The sequence below is a fragment of the Micrasema longulum genome, unplaced genomic scaffold (assembly GCF_059751315.1).
Source record: "Micrasema longulum isolate JH-2025_06_02 unplaced genomic scaffold, ASM5975131v1 h1tg001962l, whole genome shotgun sequence".
Classification (NCBI taxonomy): Eukaryota; Metazoa; Arthropoda; class Insecta; order Trichoptera; family Brachycentridae; genus Micrasema; species Micrasema longulum.
The window spans coordinates 1-18,523 of NW_028279135.1; the positions used below are offsets into that span (position 1 = coordinate 1).

At 32.0% G+C, this 18,523-nt stretch overlaps 2 protein-coding genes and 2 long non-coding RNA genes across 4 annotated transcripts; 3 read left to right on the top strand and 1 right to left on the bottom strand.

Annotated features, from left to right (window-relative positions):
* Positions 1-1,493: 1,493 nt before the first annotated feature.
* Positions 1,494-2,517, top strand: LOC148273393 (U11/U12 small nuclear ribonucleoprotein 35 kDa protein-like; the record flags this gene model as incomplete). Its single annotated transcript, XM_088238752.1, has 2 exons — positions 1,494-1,624; positions 2,078-2,517. Coding segments are annotated over 2 exons (509 nt in total), but the record flags the coding sequence as incomplete, so codon positions are not given.
* A 4,326-nt stretch (positions 2,518-6,843) lies between these two features.
* Positions 6,844-8,803, top strand: LOC148273394 (uncharacterized). The gene is made up of 2 exons (XR_015824590.1): positions 6,844-6,987; positions 8,127-8,803. It is a non-coding gene; the product is annotated as an uncharacterized LOC148273394 (long non-coding RNA).
* LOC148273395 (uncharacterized) lies at positions 8,159-10,311 on the bottom strand. The gene is made up of 2 exons (XR_015824589.1): positions 9,690-10,311; positions 8,159-9,437 (listed from the first exon to the last, which is right to left on the bottom strand). It is a non-coding gene; the product is annotated as an uncharacterized LOC148273395 (long non-coding RNA).
* A 1,751-nt stretch (positions 10,312-12,062) lies between these two features.
* On the top strand, positions 12,063-16,950 carry Fsn (F-box synaptic protein). Its single transcript, XM_088238766.1, has 4 exons — positions 12,063-12,516; positions 12,780-13,053; positions 15,569-15,659; positions 15,786-16,950. The coding sequence occupies exons 1-4, from the start codon at positions 12,194-12,196 to the stop codon at positions 15,878-15,880; spliced, it is 783 nt and encodes a 260-aa protein (XP_088094892.1). The 5' UTR covers positions 12,063-12,193; the 3' UTR covers positions 15,881-16,950.
* Positions 16,951-18,523: the final 1,573 nt, after the last annotated feature.

The following is an 18,523-nucleotide window of genomic DNA, read 5'->3' on the forward strand; positions in this document are numbered from 1 at the left end:
GTGGACAGCCGTCATAACGTTGACTAGAGAGTGTTTTCCTAGGAAAACGGTGTTATCAACACCATTTAACACCGTTTTCCAGGGAAACCACTCTCTAGTCACCGTTACAACGGCTGTCCACCGCATCACCGTTCACTACGGCCGTTAAGATACGGGCACCGCTGTCCTAGGAAACCCTAGCTTAATGGGCGAGCCTCACGCCGACTATCGAATGAATTAGTAATTTCCAAACTAATGAATTAAATCGAATACAAATATACCAATAGGCGTGCGTTAAATTCATTCGACTACCAATGGGCGAGCTTTACGCCGACCATCGAATGAATTAGTATCAAATCCATCCGATCTGAAATATCAACACAATAACAGCTGATTGTAGTTTTACATGCGTGACCTAAACAATAAATATGAAACAAAAATATTTTAATTTTCATCCTTTCTTTGGCAGATAAATATTAGGTTATGTCAAGTAATGATAACCACAGACTATAATTATACCCATGTAAATATTCTAAATAACATAAAGTAAGGATCGTGGTTTACATTATTATTATTGCCATAGTAAAAGAAAAAACAAACTGACGTACCTAATGTTTGGATAGTTTATATAGCGCCACTTTTGTGAAAATCACCTCCTTTGTAGGTTTATAATTTGTTGCTCTACGGGTGGTATTTTTTAATTTTCAAACCATGTCTCCATTTTCCCATTTGTTTGTTTGAAAATCAGTATTAATTTGTTAAAAAAAAAATATTTTTTTTGTTTTACTTTTTTATTAGGGTTACTTACAATAAACACACGACTTTTTTCGTATTCACGTCCCGGCTTTCTAGAAATAAAATCCGTATTAGAACGTGACTTCTGTTTTTCATATAATATTATTAGTTTAAGTAAAATAAAAATTCAAAACATTTGAAAATATTCTAGAATGTAAACAACTTGAAGTTTTCATACAATGTAGGTATCGTTTTTTGCTTGTGTTCATATTGTTATTCCTTTCTATTTGTGTTGTTTTTAATTTGTAAATCTATGTCACTTGTTTTTGGCCGATGTTATCACATTTTGGTAGAAGGTTCTTTTTCTTAAAACTGAAAAAAAAGTACCTAGCTTTCCCAAAGCATGGATATTTCTCCCGAAAAACGGAGTTTGTCTTTGAATACATTTCTGTGTCTATTGTCTGGAACCGGAAATAAATGGTTCATTCGAATGATTAATTCGATTATTTCCTTCATTCGAATACTAATTATTCGATTACTAAATTTAGTCGATTATTTTCATCTCTAATTCCATTTGTACTCGAGGACGGTGTTTATCCCTGAAATCAGCCTACATTGGCTTATTTTGAATGGTGCTCTTTTCTAATTTTAAACATCCGTATTTATTTCATTCCTTTTAATTTAAAAAAATATATAAACCTAGCTAAGTTATTGATGTACGGGTAATGCTACAATTTCCATGTTCAACCTGTGATGTTATCCAGTGCCATTATTTTTAGGTACAGATGTTGAGCCTCATGATAATGGAATCTGGAGAGCTTTAAATTCAACTTACACTCCAAATAAAAATGTCAAAGGGAAGGCACATCATACTATATTTATTTCTAGACTTAATCCCAGGACAACGGAAGTAAGACTTTTTATTTTACCTACTCAATTAAATAGTATTTATTATTTGTTTATTTTGGGTAAAAAAAACAAATATTTTACTTACACCCGTCCCCGACTTGCTAGTTTTTACCAACTTTAAGATTTTTTTTTCTAATTCAAACAACTTATCAATCCTTTATTAACACACAATTTTAAAAAAATATTGTGATTAATATTTAGTGTGAAAATCAGTCTAAAAATAATTCTTGGTTTTAATTGAAAATGACTTATTTCACATTTGAATTTGATATAGATATAGAGAGAAAATAATCCAAATAAATTAATACAAAAAAATATATATATGAATGGAAGAAGACATAATATAGTGCACGATATATTATTATTATAGTTAAATAAAATCTTCACTAAACTGTATAATGTGTAAGTAACGTTGGGCATTACTAAATGTTTACTTTAATTATTTATTTTTGAGGACACAATAGTTGAAGAATTTTCTAAATTTGGAAAAATAGTTAACAGCCGTTTGGTTCGTGATATTGTCACAGGAAAATCTAAACGTTACGCATTTGTGGAATATGACTCTTCAAAGGCCACTTACACGGCTTATAAGAAAATGCATAAAGAATTCATGGATAATGCTGAGATACTCGTAGATTATGAGGTAGAAAGGACCATGCCAGGATGGAAACCCAGAAGACTAGGAGGTGGCTTCGGAGGTAAACGAGAATCCGGACAATTGAGGTTCGGCTGCAGAGATCGCACATTCTTAAAACCTATTGTTATTGATGTAAAGAGGAAGAAAGATGATTATAATAGAAATAAAGATTGTAAAAGCAGTGAAAAACGGTGATAAATGTCACCCGTGCCTTTTCTAAAAATTGAACTTTTATTAAATATTTGATAAACCATGAATAGAGAATTTTTATTTTTAAGATGAATATACCAAAATATTGTGATGAATTCTAGAATCTATGTCCTAGAATGTTAACATTTTTTTTATATCTATTAGTTTTGTGAATGTGCTCAAATCAATAGTAAATGAACAAAATGTATTAAAGTTTTTGTAATTTAATTTGACCACACGGGCACGCTTATTATAAGTTTTTATTAAGTTTTCAATGTCGATATTTAACAATTCAAATCTATGTATTTGAAAAAACTATAAAAGGTTTCTTGGCTCTCGTGTAAATATGGACTTGACGATATGGTATAATTTATTTTTTTAAATTAGCAAAGTTTTATTTTTAGCGGTACGCCGCCCTAGTTCTTGTATGTTTAATATACAGTTTTTAGATAATTGTGTTATGAATGCCAATATTTTCATTATCTTATTACGCGTCCATGTAGCTAAAAAAAAAATTTTTTTTCTATTATTAAACAGTATTTTCAGCATTTTTTTAGTGCCAATATCCACCTACTGATTTTATTTATTTGACTTTAAAAACAAATAAAATGTCTTAAGGAAAATTTGCAAAATGGTCTATTGAACATTCAAGAACTAGGGCAGCGTATACAAATTCTCGATTACACTCCGAATAATATTTGACAATATAAAGTTTTATTTCAATCCACAGCACTCTTGAGAAAAATTTTCAGAGAAGAAAATAGATTTCTGAAAATTTTCAGAGAAAATTGCCCAATGAGGAATGCATTAAAGGTTCTTATTACATATACACGGTTTTTCAGGGCCAGATTGTGATACCTCGGAGGATCATTCCTCGTGGTAAACTTTAAAAAAATCCTAATAAATGTTTTCCAGAAACACTTTCTTTTTATAATAAAAAAATGCAGCAAATCTTTATTTTATCGGACTGGCATCCCTTCCACAAATCCCTACCCCTCCCCTACGCGATACGCACAAGGCGCAGACAGTGGAAGTGACTGGGTAAGGGTTTGTGGAACAGATGCTATTCCAAGAAATGAAGGATTTACGCCATTTTAAAATTACTAAGAAAAAAACGGTTTTTGTAAAATAAATATTTTTAAAAAAAAGTTTAACATGAGGAATATTTCTCTAAAGTTTCGAGGTCTGGCCCCAAAATAACGTACAGTAAATACACAATATATAAATATACAATAAATACACGTTACAATAAATATCAGTCGAATAGTAAAACTTCTCCTAAATATATCTATTAATCTTCTTTCTCAAAAACTTTTCATCAAAACTGATTTGGACTATTGTAAATGTTACACATAAAATATGCAAGTCATGAGTTTAATTTTTCATTCAAGTCACTGACCCGAGACTACCATTAGCAAGTCTACACATTAGCCTTTTATTTTCTCATGTCGGCCAGTAAAATTTATTTACTAAATGAACGGTGTATAATTTATTTTTTGCGTTCTTATGATTTACTCAAATATTTAATTTTTAGGGCCATTTTCAACGAGTTGTAAATAACTCACTTTTAGGAAATGGAAATAAAGTTGGAGTAGAGTAAGATTCTAACCACGGACCATTGGTCCGTGAGTCCGAGACACTAGCCACAGGACCACAACCCGATTAAAATATTTTACGCAATGTTGTTATTGATTTAACCACCATTACGTTTTTTTTCTTAGAGCAATAACCTAATAGAGTCGCCCATATGGAGAAAAACAATTCTATTAATATTGACGATGAACTTAGCTACAGATTACAGCAATACAACGGGTCGTCGGAACTTGCGGCGACAATTGCGAGCACAAACCGTGTTTGTTGTTAAACTAAAAACCACACCAAAAATGTGAAATCCTTTTGTTCTATGCAATAGAGTTTAAGGGCTTCTCTAGAAAATTTTGCTGCAAGTTTTTTTCTTTTTTTGTCACCTTTACAAATTGTTCAAAAAATATATTTTTTAATGAAATATTTGCATTTTTAATAAATTTTTCAATTAAGGGGTCATTTACGATTTGGAAATAACTTACTTTTAGGAAATGGGAATCAAGTTGTGGTATCACTGTACCCCACTAGGTTTGAACTGGAGACCTCTGATCTGTGAGTCAGTAACACTAGCCACCGGATCACAACCTAGTTCTACATAGAATGACATACATTTAAATGCTTTAAAATGATTTAATTGCAACATGAATCGTGTTGAATTCAACCAGTTCTGGCCATTCAAATTTATGTGGGGAACGGGAGGCCGCCCTTCCAAGCAGAGCCAAAAGGCGAAGCCAGAAGATAAGGGCACGACTGCACCGACTACAAGTCAACCTCAATAGCCCTGAAAAGGACTTTCCACCCAGTCCAAGTGATCGAGAGAGGCAAATGTAGTCGGCGGGCAGAGCGGAGTGAAGATGGAGCGAAAGCACACTCAGGGCAGAGAGACAGAGAAAAACGCGTTGTCTACCGTTTAGGGACTAGATTTTAACCCATTTTTAATTGAAATATACAGCCTTTTAAAGCGTCCGACTTGGTGGAGCTTTCATTGTTATTGTCCCCTTCTTTTAATTTTGTAAAGCTGCGCCGAATGGCCCAGAGTGGAGGGGGTCGTACTACCCCTACCAATCTAGGTACCATGTCAGCAGGATTGCCAATTTGTGGGGAATTCCCCAAACTGCGGGGAATCTCAACTCGATTGGCGATTTTGTGGGGTTTGGTGTTAAACGGGGATTTTAACATTTATTAATATTTATTCAGTTGACACATCGATAGTTTGATGGTAAGTGATTAAAACATTAATATTATTATGACTGAAATCGATATTTTTTTAATAGCAACACAATACCAACTTCAAATAGTAATTCGGGGATCCCCTTTTAACGGAAAATGAAAACAATGACAGTAGAGATGAAAATAATCGACTAAATTTACTACTCGAATGATTAGTAATCGAATGAAGGAAATAATCAAATTAATCATTCGAATGAATCATTTATTTCCGGTATACCATAGACAATAGACACAGAAATTTATTCAAAGACAAACTCCGTTTTTCGGGAGAAATATCCATGCTTTTGGAATGCTAGATACTTTTTTTCCTTTATAAAAAAGAGGCTTCTACCAAAATGTGATACATCGGCCAAAAACAAGTGACATGGATTTACAAATTAAAATTAAAAACAACACAAATAGAAAGGAATAACAATATGAACACAAGCAAAAAACGATACCTACATTGTATGAAAACTTCAAGTTGTTTACATTCTAGAATATTTTCAAATGTTTTGAATTTTTATTTTACTTAAACTAATAATATTATATGAAAAACAGAAGTCACGTTCTAATACGGATTTTATTTCTAGAAAGCCGGGACGTGAATACGAAAAAAGTCGTGTGTTTATTGTAAGTAACCCTAATAAAAAAGTAAAACAAAAAAAAATTATTTTTTTTTAACAAATTAATACTGATTTTCAAACAAACAAATGGGAAAATGGAGACATGGTTTAAAAATTAAAAAATACCACCCGTAGAGCAACAAATTATAAACCTACAAAGGAGGTGATTTTCACAAAAATGGCGCTATATAAATTATCCAAACGTTATGTACGTCAGTTTGTTTTTTTTTTAACTATGGCAATAAAAATAATGTAAACCATGATCCTTACTTTATGGTATTTAAAATATTTACATGGGTATAATTATAGTCTGTGGTTATCATTACTTGACATAACCTAATATTTATCTGCCAAAGAAAGGATGAAAATTAAAATATTTTTGTTTCATATTTATTGTTTAGGTCACGCATGTAAAACTACAATCAGCTGTTATTGTGATGATATTTCAGATCGGGTGGATTTGATATAAATTTTATTATTATTAAGTACACAAATAGGCTAGCAACAGACCTATAAACAAACGTCACTTTATTTTATTGTTAAATGATGCACCTTATATATGAATTATATTAATATACATTTTTATTTTACCTGTGCTGACATAACTAGAAAAAACAAAAGCATTTTATTTTAACTATCACGTCCGCCAGATCCAGCGCCCATTACGTCATAGGCGATGAAAGTAGTCGAATGAAAGTAGTCGGCGTAAAGCTCGCCCATTGGTCCATTTGTAGTCGAATGAATTTAACGCACGCCTATTGGTATATTTTCATTCGATTTAATTCATTAGTTTGGAAATTACTAATTCATTCGATAGTCGGCGTGAGGCTCGTCCATTGGTCTATTTGCAGTCGAATGAATTTAACGCACGCCTATTGGTATATTTGTAGTCGAGTGAATTCATTCGACTACATAACTGCATTCGGGCTTTCATTCGACTGAAGTAATTGAATGTAGTCGACTACTTTTATCGCTAAATGACAGTTTGACGTATGACAGCCGTCGGGTACTACTACGAACGACTGCTTGCGTTTCGTTTTATTATCTTTCAAAATAAATACGGTTTTGTGCAAAAAAATATAAATAGTTGTTAATAAAAAAGCGCAAGATAATCCGAAGGTAGGTTATTAACAAAATTTGTTTAAATTCTTCTTAAGAGCCCACAAACGTCCCCTCAAAATATCGAGGATGATAAGACCTTAAGTCTATTTTGTTTGAATTAAAACATATTGTAATATTATATGTGCATAAATGACAAAGTTACCAATGGAGGCCCTGGCTACACTCACGATTCTAGACAGTTTTTATTTCATGTTATTATATATATATATTATATAATTTTTTTCTTTCTTGAGATAATTATGTGGGACTTTGGGATTATGAGGACTTTGTTTTCTCCCCATTTGGGTAATTTTATCTAGATTTATGGGGAATTTGGAAAATTAACATTGGCAGCGCTGCATGTCAGCCGCAGGTGTCGTAAATACCGGTACCTACGCTCCGCCCATATTGGCGGTTTTGCCGATAGCCGCGGGGCGCGCAACACGAACACAATTCAATTAAACATAAGACACAAACAATACAACATTTTGTAAACATATTTATCAGAGAAATTAGTAAATCCGAAGAATAAAGAATATTCTGTTACTTTGATACGAAATGAAAGGGAGGAAATAGTGGAGTCTTGTGTATGTGAAAATTGTCCAGCGGCTCAAGGTTAGTAGCAATGTAACAAAATGTTCATCATCTGACTTGTACTTTGTTTTGAGAAAGCAAAAATAAAACCGTATTTTCGACCTGTCATAATAAGTATTCAGAAATATCTAATATATTTTTAATGGGCAAATAAAAGTTTTCGGTATAAACAAGTATTTTGTCCATCATATTAACTTATTTAATCTAATATCCCAGATTAATATTTTATAATATGAAGAAAAGAAAGGTGTAAAATGGGCACAAATAGTTATATATTGAAAACAACAATATTTGACGCCTTTTACAGTTTTTAAATTGCATACCAACTTTTAAAAAAGAGGTAAAAGATTTTTAATCCATAGAATTTCAACAGTTTAGCTAAAATAAAGTAATATAATATCAGAAAAATCCTCTTTTTGAAATATAAACCTTGTATATTATAAGCAAAGTAAAAAATAATGCAACTCCCATATGAAAAAATCCATAGAATTGAACTTCAACATCATATTAAGATGGTATGACCAGTTATATAAAAGTCAGTGAAAATAATCATTTATTTTCAGGAGGTTGCAAGCACGCCGTTGTTCTTTTGTCATGGCTTCATCGTCGAAGTAAGGAACCAGGAACAGGAGGGTGAGTGCCGGGAACAGAGTGAACTATGAACTTAAATAAACCTCGGCAAATAAATGTTTGCCACAAGAGGCAAAATTATCAGTTCACAATGGAGTCCTGGTCCCGACTCTGATGTATGGGAGCGTAGAGTAGGCTGAAATGCGATCTCTCAGGCGAATGTGTACTGAAACTGTGTACGATAGATGCACAAATGTCGATATCCGTACATTATGTAATGCTGTCGTAGGCATTATCAACAAAATTAAGAAAAGCTGTGCGTTGGTTTGGACATGTAGAGCGAATGGACAGCGAAAGAACGGCTAAAAATATTTACAATGTGAACGTTGATGGATGCAGAAATAGAGAAAGACCGAGAAAGACATGGCATGACTGAATTCAACAAATACTTGAAGATAGACATGTCAAAAGTCATCCATGCAATAAATAATATGATGTTATGAACTATAAATATGTAGGTAGAAATGTTCTGTTTCCCAAATAAATTTAATTAAAAAAATATTGTCAACGTACCCTATGTTTCTTCTTTTTTATATATTCTGATTGTTCGTAATATTGTACCTTTTTTATATAACAAATAAAAGCTGGTTTTGTCAGCATTGAAATTTAATTGATTTTTTAACTATTTATTTCATTTCTCTTTTACTTGCAATCAATCACAATCGGCTGCGATGACGGTTGTTACCTCTTAAAATATCTGAGCGTAGTCCATTTGGTCGAACTCTATAGCAACAAATGCCAAGTAAAGTTTGCTGTAATGGTCAACCAATACACAATTTTTATTTATTATAAATTAAAGATTCATTTTGATATCATTTTTTTATTTCAAGAATATGATATGGTCATAATATGTATTATGTACTGGTTTTTTTTTCGCCCAAGGGGCATTTACAAAAAAACATACGAGGAAGAAGTCCAGCAGTGCTAGATCTGGACTGTAGGGGGGGGTGAGGCAACGTGGCAACCCTGTGCTTGGTCAGAAACTCCCTCACCAACAGCGTGGTGTGGCATGGCGCGCTATCGTGGTGAATCTTTCAAGAATCAGCGATGTCTGGCCTCATGAGGAAGGCGTGTTTGTGCAACCTGTCAAGCACGTCCACGTAAAAAATGGCATTCACATTCTATCCAGGGGATACGAACTCCCTGTGAACCATACCGCGACGGTCAAAAAAGGAGATTAGCATGGAGTTGACCCTTGACTTGCTCATTCGGGCTTTCTTTGGACACTCCAGATACTTTTCCAACTGTAATAAATAGAAACCCTTAAATGAATAGCAATATATTATTTATACACTTGAATAAATATCATTACAATACCGATATGACCTGAGACTCATTGGATAAATAAAAATGCTCGCTATGAACGTGGAAAAGTATAATATATCGATAGCGTAGCGATAAAATAAATTTTAGGTTATACGAAATGTCAGAATTTCCGTGATCAATAACAAACAAAATACGTATAAAAATAAACGGATACTTTAAATAATACTTACATTAAAGTGATCTTCACAACAATAGATAACGTATTTGGAAGTAAACATCCTATTTTTCTCTATATCTCTCTTCATAGCGAAGCACTATTTTCTTCGTATTGATGCATCTTTGGGCACATTTAAAAACATTTTTTCTGACGTTTTCTTCAAAGTAATCCTGCATTTGGGTACTATACAGTATTAAAAACCCTTTATTCTAGATATAATGCACAAAAAATAGTTGTAAAATCACTATTATATGTAAATAAACTCAGATGAAATAATACACAACAGTTTCTGCATACAAAAATGACAGAACGTCAAACTTAAATGCGGTTTGTGACACGGGCGTGGCCTATGAAATAAAGTGTTTTCGCGGGAATTCAAAATGATGAATTAAAAAATATTTTTCATGCTACTAATAAATGCAAAATTTTTTTTTTTTGACTTTGAAGTATTTCATTTACCCTTATTAATTCATAATTGTAACAAAAAACTTATATTTCCCTATTGTAAGATTAATACTATCACCATAGGAGTTGTATTTTGATAGCTAAGGATCCCTTCCCATTGCTCACAAGTACATTCTAGTCTCAGGTCTTGAAATGGGTAGTTTGGGGATTCCTTACTAAATGTAACATAGTCCAATACATTTGGTGGTTAATAAATAACAATAATTTTTAAAACCAATATGTTTCGTGGATGACATCTTAACTGCATATACATATAAATAAAAATAGACTAGAATTTGCGTTACCTCGTTAAAGCATTTTTTTTATTGACGATGAAAAAATATTGTCCCCTTCTTTCAATTTTGTATACCTTGCTATATAATTTCTTACCATAAATTACCGTTACCATGACACACAGTTAGAAAGTTTTATTTTATACTGAAGAAGTCGGAGAAAAGTTTGGATTGAAAACAGCACGGCAATGAATGAAAGGGAATTTCAAATGTTGTTTTTCAACTTCACATAGCCATGAATAACCGTTAACGATTTCGATTTTATACCAAAGAAGGCTGAGAAAAATTTAACCTGAAAACAGCTCGATTGATCTAGAAACAACATTTTAAATGTTGTGTCTCATCCGGGAAAATAAAAGGCTAATGTCGGATCAGTGTCTTAAATGCAAAATGTATCTAATCACTTTCATGTTTTATGTGAAACACATACGATTTGGTCTTGATAAAAAGTTTTTGAGAAATAAGATTATTAGATACTTAAATATAATACGTACTAAGAATATTTAATGGATTCCATAAGCAGAGTTCTATGAAAGACACTATTGTTCTATTTCAGCTCCGTGAACAGCCTCGCAGAACGGACAATACAACAATTAGACTGTAGTTCAAACGAATACATGATAAAGATTCGCATCACCAGCCAGTTCACGGAAAATATCACTAAGATGTATTATTATTCAATTTATTGTTAATGGAATTGTTCATAACAGCTAAAATTACCTCTGCCGTGTTTTCTCTGTACTGTTTGTCCCTGGAGGTTGGGCAATGAGGAAGTTCGAAGGTTTTTAAAATACATTTTATTTGTTAGAAGACCATATATTTAAGCAAAAAATATGTATCGTATTAGCATCGTGACAATTTTTAGAAAGTTTTGTAATTTTGAAATTACTCCGCCCGTGACGTCACTAGTTGTCCACGGTGAGTTTCCGACTGGTGAGTTAGCTCAAAACCAGAAATTGGAAATTTATCTTATGCTGTAATTGATCGGTTGACTAGCGAGAACTTGTGACATAGCTCATTTTCGCGTGTAAGAAAACGTTTTTCATATCCTATTTCCTGTAGCACTGAACATATTTATTGATGCGTCATAAGCAGACGTAAATGCGTGTTAATTTTGTAATTTATTCAGGATTCCATCTACGCAAAATTTTCGGCAGAAAACATGCACGGGAGAGACGCGCACACGTAGAACAAGTGGCTATTGTTCTACTGTGCTGTATATGCGCATTCATAAGTTCGATGGTGGGGGTAGCCCATTTTCCTGTCCATCTATCATTAGGAAAATGTCTTAGTCCTGTCTGTCAATGTTGTCTTGTCCTACTTTAAAGAGTTTTCTTTGAGAAATCTTCTCAAGAGTCTTCTCTTTTGTCAACAATTATTCGAAGCGAATTATTGGTACAGCTAAAAATACTTTGCCAATTTACAATCATAAATTATATAACATCGTCTGGTCATTTTTTTGAACACTCAACATTTGTGTCAGGTTTTTGAAAATACCAATATATAAGATATTTGGAACTTATATTTTTCTTAGACCCGAGCGTCTCAAAAAATGTGGCCCACATAGGTGGCCAATTTTTTTTACCGCCGGGGCCTTGTGTCGAGCCGGTGTTGATTAAAGACTGTTTTTTTTCTACAAATGTGTGACATTTCTCTATGGAAATATCTGTCAAATCAGTGTCAACCTCCTTTCCAAGCAATAAATAGCCCTCAGCTAGTTTATTTACTACTTATTATATTTTATAATGGCGATGTGTAAATAATTAAACCGCTTCTGAAAATGAGTTATGCAAGGCGTCGCCATGTCGGCCTTGAGTACATGGATGCGCAAATACTTGATCTTATTTTCATATATTTAGATCTTCGTGATTTACGGAATTGTTCACTTGTCTGCAAAGCATGGTATCGAGTTCTCTCTGATGGAAATAACGAGGTTTGGAGATTCCAATGTATGCGAAGGCTTCCAGAAGAAATTATTAAGTCTAAATTACTATCTACGATACCACCATTTAGATCAAAATTGCGGGCATATTTTCACGCATGGAATCCGAACGATTGTTCGAGGAATATTTATATCAAACCAAATGGATTTACTCTTCACAGGTTGTTTAAAAACATTTGTCCTTTTGTTTATGCATGTGTTATTTATGCTCATTTTAATGTTTAACATGGTATTCATATCCAGTTGTCTTGCTGTTTTGAATAAAATCATTGTATTGTTTCAATTTCTGATAACCTTAACATCAAGCCCTATTTATATTAGATTTTATTGTTTTGTACTCTTGTTTTATATATATACTAGTGTATTTTCTTTGCACGAGTGGAATTTGATGAATGTCTCTAAATTGGATATTTTTAATTTTTAGAAATCCCGTGGCACAGAGCACAGATGCTGCCAGAGGGAAGATAGGTTTTAGAAAAGGCAGACATGCGTGGGAAGTAATATGGGAGGGTCCTTTGGGGACAGTAGCTGTAATAGGTATAGCGACCAAGGAAGCTCCTCTCCAGTGTCCAGGATACGTCGCCCTTCTCGGCTCCGATGACCAGAGCTGGGGCTGGAACTTGGTTGATAATCACTTGCTGCACAATGGAGATACGCAAGGAAACTATCCTGTGCTGAACAACCCTGCCAAATATCAGGTACGTAAAAATCTGTATTTTTAAAACAAAATTTATGGTACCAAAGCTTTTTACTTTTATTGTACAAAGAATATGTTTTGTGCACATTTTTACCATTTAAAAAATGTATAACATTAGTAATAGTAGACAGAAATTGCCGTATGTGAATCGGCAGCTCTTCAGGTTCGGGGTCTCCACTGCAGTTAGGCAGAACAGTGTTCTTATTCATCATTTGATGGATTTTATTATCTTATGTAAATCAATGCCACAATGAACTCCCCTAAATTTGTGCGACTCGGAGTATGCGGACGATGCAGTTCTTCTTTAAAAATCTATTGGCTATCTTCAGAAAAAAAAAAGAAAATCTACAAACTGCAGGAAAACTCCACTCGCCCGGGTCTTAATATTTATTTATACATTAACGGTTCAAAGAAGCTTTTACAATAAAAAGTTTAACATAAATAATTACAGCAATGAACAATTCATTATGTAATATATAATATGAAATATCATAGAATAATTCAAACTAAACAATTAAGTGAAAATAAAATATTAAAAAAACAACAAAAAGTAAAAAAGAATCAATACATTATCTATATGATAACAAATAAAAGATAACAATCAACATGAGAATATCTTATGTTCTAAATGTATGTATATATAAGTAAAGTTGAGAATAATTTAACATAAAAATAAAGTGGCTTGTATTTAACTAAGTAATAATGAAAAAGAAAAATAATGCTACAATAATACTTTATAAATAAAAAGTTTTTTAGAGCAATATGAAAACTTAAATTATCTAAATACAACCTTTATTTTATCAGTTGGTTGGAAGAAGTTGCCATTTGGTAATAAATCCACCAATATACAATTTATATTATGTACAGCACCTTAAAATAATGAAATAAACAAAAATACGCATCCAAGGAAATAAAAGTTAAATTTAATAATATATTTAAAAATAACTTTCTTACTTTTAAAAAAAATAACGAGTGAGATTACATTTTAATTAATTATCAGAGTTTGTATAGATTTTAATACTAAAAAGATATAGACTATTTGCAGCAAAAACTGTCCTGATCCTAATTAGCCTCTCTGTAATAATTAAAATCTCAAAATACCAAACTTCCGTTTTTGGGAGTAGGTGCCCGAAGAGAATGCACGCAGCAGCCTCCTATGAGTGTTTTGAGGGTGCGACGTGGAACGAGTTGCCTCTTCTTCACACCTGCTGGCTCCCGCCTTCCTGGAAGGCTGTTGATGATGATATTTTGGCTTTATTCAATGGAGCTAGGGGAGGTGGGAGGAGGCGAGAGTGTTTTCTAGCAGTAGGGTCTCCTGGAGGCAACTTACGATGTCCACATGCTCCACTTATTTATTTTTAGTAGATATATTTTATTTATTTTTTCTCACAAAAACAAAACACATAGAATTTATACAACGGTTTCAATATATCAGTAAAAATATGTAAATATAATGTGTCTCAATTACATTATGGGGATAACTTTTATTATAACACAATAATATTAGGTTGGGGAAAAAGTAATTTTGTATTTCGCGCCCTTTTTTATCAACTAAATATATCTCGTTTATTATTGGGCACATCGGATCATACGGTACAGCGTTGTAAAGGTGTGAGTGTTTACTACAAACGCTTCTAAACAGTATTGCGCTTGGTTGGTTCAGTTGTGAACTATCGTGCGTCGAGTATTGAGGTCTCAAAGGAAGAAATTCGCCATATTTGACATTTTTTACCACCTGAAAGGGAAAACCGCATCAAAAGTGACCAAAAAAATTTGCGATGTATACGGGGCCGATACTCTTTCGGTTTGAGGAATCTTGTTTCATCAGGACAACTCCAGGCTGCACACATCTTTGATGACACGCCAGAAGCTCCCGGAGCTCGGGTTCTTATGCATCCACCCTATAGTCCAGACCTGGCACCAAGTGACTACCACCTGTTCCTGTCTAGGGCCAACGCGCTTGGGAGTACAAATTTGGCCTCAATAGAGGCCTGTGAAAATTGGTTGTCCGAGTTTTTTTGCCAATAGAGACAAGGGCTTCTACGAGAGGGGCATTATGAAATTCGATTATTGTTGGCAATAAGTTATCGAACAGAACAGCGCATATTTGACTTAAATTGGATGATTGTAACACTTTTTATAAAGTATTGAAATAAAGTGAAAAATATTAAATTACTTTTTCCCCAACCTAATATTTATGCTAAGTACTCTTTTATATAAAAAGAAAAATGAAGAGTAATGAATGTTAACGATGCTAAAATATAGACAAATCTCATTATATTAAAACCATTAAAATTTCATACATTTTTTTTATTTTGATTATAATCCATAGTAAATAATTTTGAAAAAGCATTTAACTTTCATACAAATATTTTTAATGATTTTTAACTTAATATAATCAATAAAGCACCATCAACTTTATCAAAATATGTAACATTTAACACAAAGAACTTAAAACAGCTCCTCCAAAATACGCATATAATGGTATAAGTAGGTACTTCTTTTTTGCATTTCAGGTTGGAGAAAGAATCAGAGTAATTTTAGATTGCAGAAACAGTACACTTTCTTTTGAAAGAAATAATGATTTTTTAGGAGTTGCTTTTAGAGGTAAGATATGTAGTATTTTAATAGTAATTTTTGAGTGAAACAAAATATAAACCAAAATATTGTATCAATTTTATCTTTAAAACACGGAAATCAAGAAAGATGAACATAATGCCATTTTACTTTCAGGTTTGCCAAAGAAAAAGTTATATCCAACAGTTTCTGCAGTGTACGGAAATACAGAAGTATCTATGGTTTATATAGGACCTCCGTATGATGGTTAGCATTGTACACTAGGTAGGTACTCTTCATACAATGTGTTATAACAAGACTTTCTATTATCCAGGGGAGCTGTTTAAAATGCATCATGTTCTTATTGAAAATTAATTATTACATATTTACCACACTTTTACATAAATATTAATTTGCATAACAAATGAACTAATACAAACACTATTATGTGAAAATGGTTTCTCCAAAATTGATGTTGAAGTTACTTAAAAAGCACACATGTATACCAAAAACAAATCAAATCCTTCCCCCTGAATTGGTGTTTATTTAAAAAATGATTACATGACTGAACATTGTTGTATGTATTATCAAAAACAATTAATGAAATTTTTTATGATTGTTGCATTCCTTTAGTGCATTTCTCTTACATATTAATAATAATAAGCTCGTATTTAAGTTCTCTTTCAAGCATTTTTATTTTTTCAATAAAATGGTATTTTACATAGTACAAAATATGGCCTTCTTAAATAAAATTGCCTGCTACAATATGCTAGTAACCTTAAAGTATTTACTGTTACGGGATATATTGCTAACTCACAATGCCACATTTATTTTTCTCAGCCCATACAATCAAACCTAAGGACTCGTTGAAGTGTTATCTGTTTATTAAATTTGTTTAACATAGTTTTTTGAACAGAGAAAGTTACAAGTATTATTTTTGACAAGTTTAGGTAAAAACCACTCCTAAACAAGGACAATATGTTTACTAGGGTAATTTCACTGGTATTCAAAACTCTTTGCATGTATCGAAGCATTATGTATCTGTTATTAGCTCCTAAAAATACTTTCTATATATATTATACTCGTAGTTATTACATTTTATAAATTACTCTCATTTACATTGTGATATATTTATATTTTTTACTAATATCCGTACCATTTAAGAGTTGCGTGTAAGGGTTGTTTCTATTAGCAGTTTAATTAAATTGTTGCATTCTTTCCCAATTAGCCTTCTTGCACCCAGTATTACGTAGTATTCATAACCTCGAGCGCTTCCACAAATCTAAATTTTTCAATCAAAAATGTTCTTTCTGATTACTATTAAGTAAATAAATGAAAAAAATATATAATTATTATTTACACATAATATATAAAAGGCAGTTTATCTATGTGTTTTTAAGTCGAGTCACTTAAAGAATTTATAATTCAATCTTGGTAGGTACAAAGATATTCAACTTTTAAATATCTGCAAAAGACAACAGAACTTATGCCATGTATGATATATTTGAATCAACAAAAATTAGTTGCATCTATCACAAATGTTTTTTTTTTTACGGGAGACGTTCCATACACTACAATGTAAAAAAAGTATGCTAAAGAACAATGATGGACAAAAAGAATACACAATACAATACAATCATTCCTTATATAAAAATAATTTAGGGATTTAAAATAAAAAGAAATTGTTTTCTATTTATCGTACCTACCTTGATTTTATTAAAAAATATAGCATTACAACAAAATTGTTAAAAAAATCGTAATAAAGATTATTCACTATCACCCTTCCCTTGCGCATACTTTTTTGTGAATGTTCAAATTTTTTAAATTTAATTATTTGTGCCGTGCTATTTCAAAACAGTGTAAAAAGAGGTTCCGGTGTATTTAAAACAATATCAATCTAGTCATTTTTTACTGATAATTTATTTTAAAGTTTTCCAATTTATTTTAAAGGATTGTATGGTTTTCTTAATATCAAGTTATCTTGTAAGGTGTCATAATAGTAATAATTTAGTAACCGTTGATGCCTTTATTGATGGAAAATTATTTTCATGTGTATATATTTATATTGTATATGTACATATTTAGTATGGCTAGCAAACTTACATAGTAACCACTAAAATAATCGTTATCCTTTTTTTAAACTTATAATGGTCTTTCTTTCAACTAATATAATTAATCAAACGTTCAAGCTGTCCCGTAATTTATACAAACCATTATTTTCATAAACCATAATCTCCTTTCCATTTTACTTACCAAATGAAAATTAATATGCTTGAATGAAATTAATAGTTCATTGCATGTTTTATTTTGTTTGTTGTTCACCTTAAGTTGATGGCTGAATACACTATGTGTTTTTAAATGGCAAAATCTGCTTTGTAAATGTTTTTGAATTGTTAGTAAATATCAGGCTAAATTTATTTAGACTCTGTACCCTCTTACAAAGAGTAGACTTAATGTTCATGTAGAACTTTAAAGGGAGATTTAGTAACTCAATAGATTAAGTACGAATAATAAAAATACTGTATTTAGTTTTTTCCACTTGTATTTACAATTTTCACCAGTGACTGGGTTTCGTAGTGACTGACATCGTCAGACAGGTGGGAGACTAAACAATTTCTTATGTTATATACAAGTGAAGGCATGATTTAACAGTCATAATTTTATATAACCATTGGAATAAACTAAATTAAACAAATTTAAGTGTTATGTAACAATAATTATGTGAATTTAAGTGTTGTTTGAATGTATATAATAAGGAACTATAAATAATTTTTTTTGTAAAAACGTATTTCAATCTAATGTATTCAAAATTTGTAACCGGAGCAGCTGGTTAATAGTTCCTTCGAATGTGCGCTCCAGCCGTGACCCAGTACGAAGTAAGTACCCCAGAGGGTACTTGGTTATTTCTCTGAAAG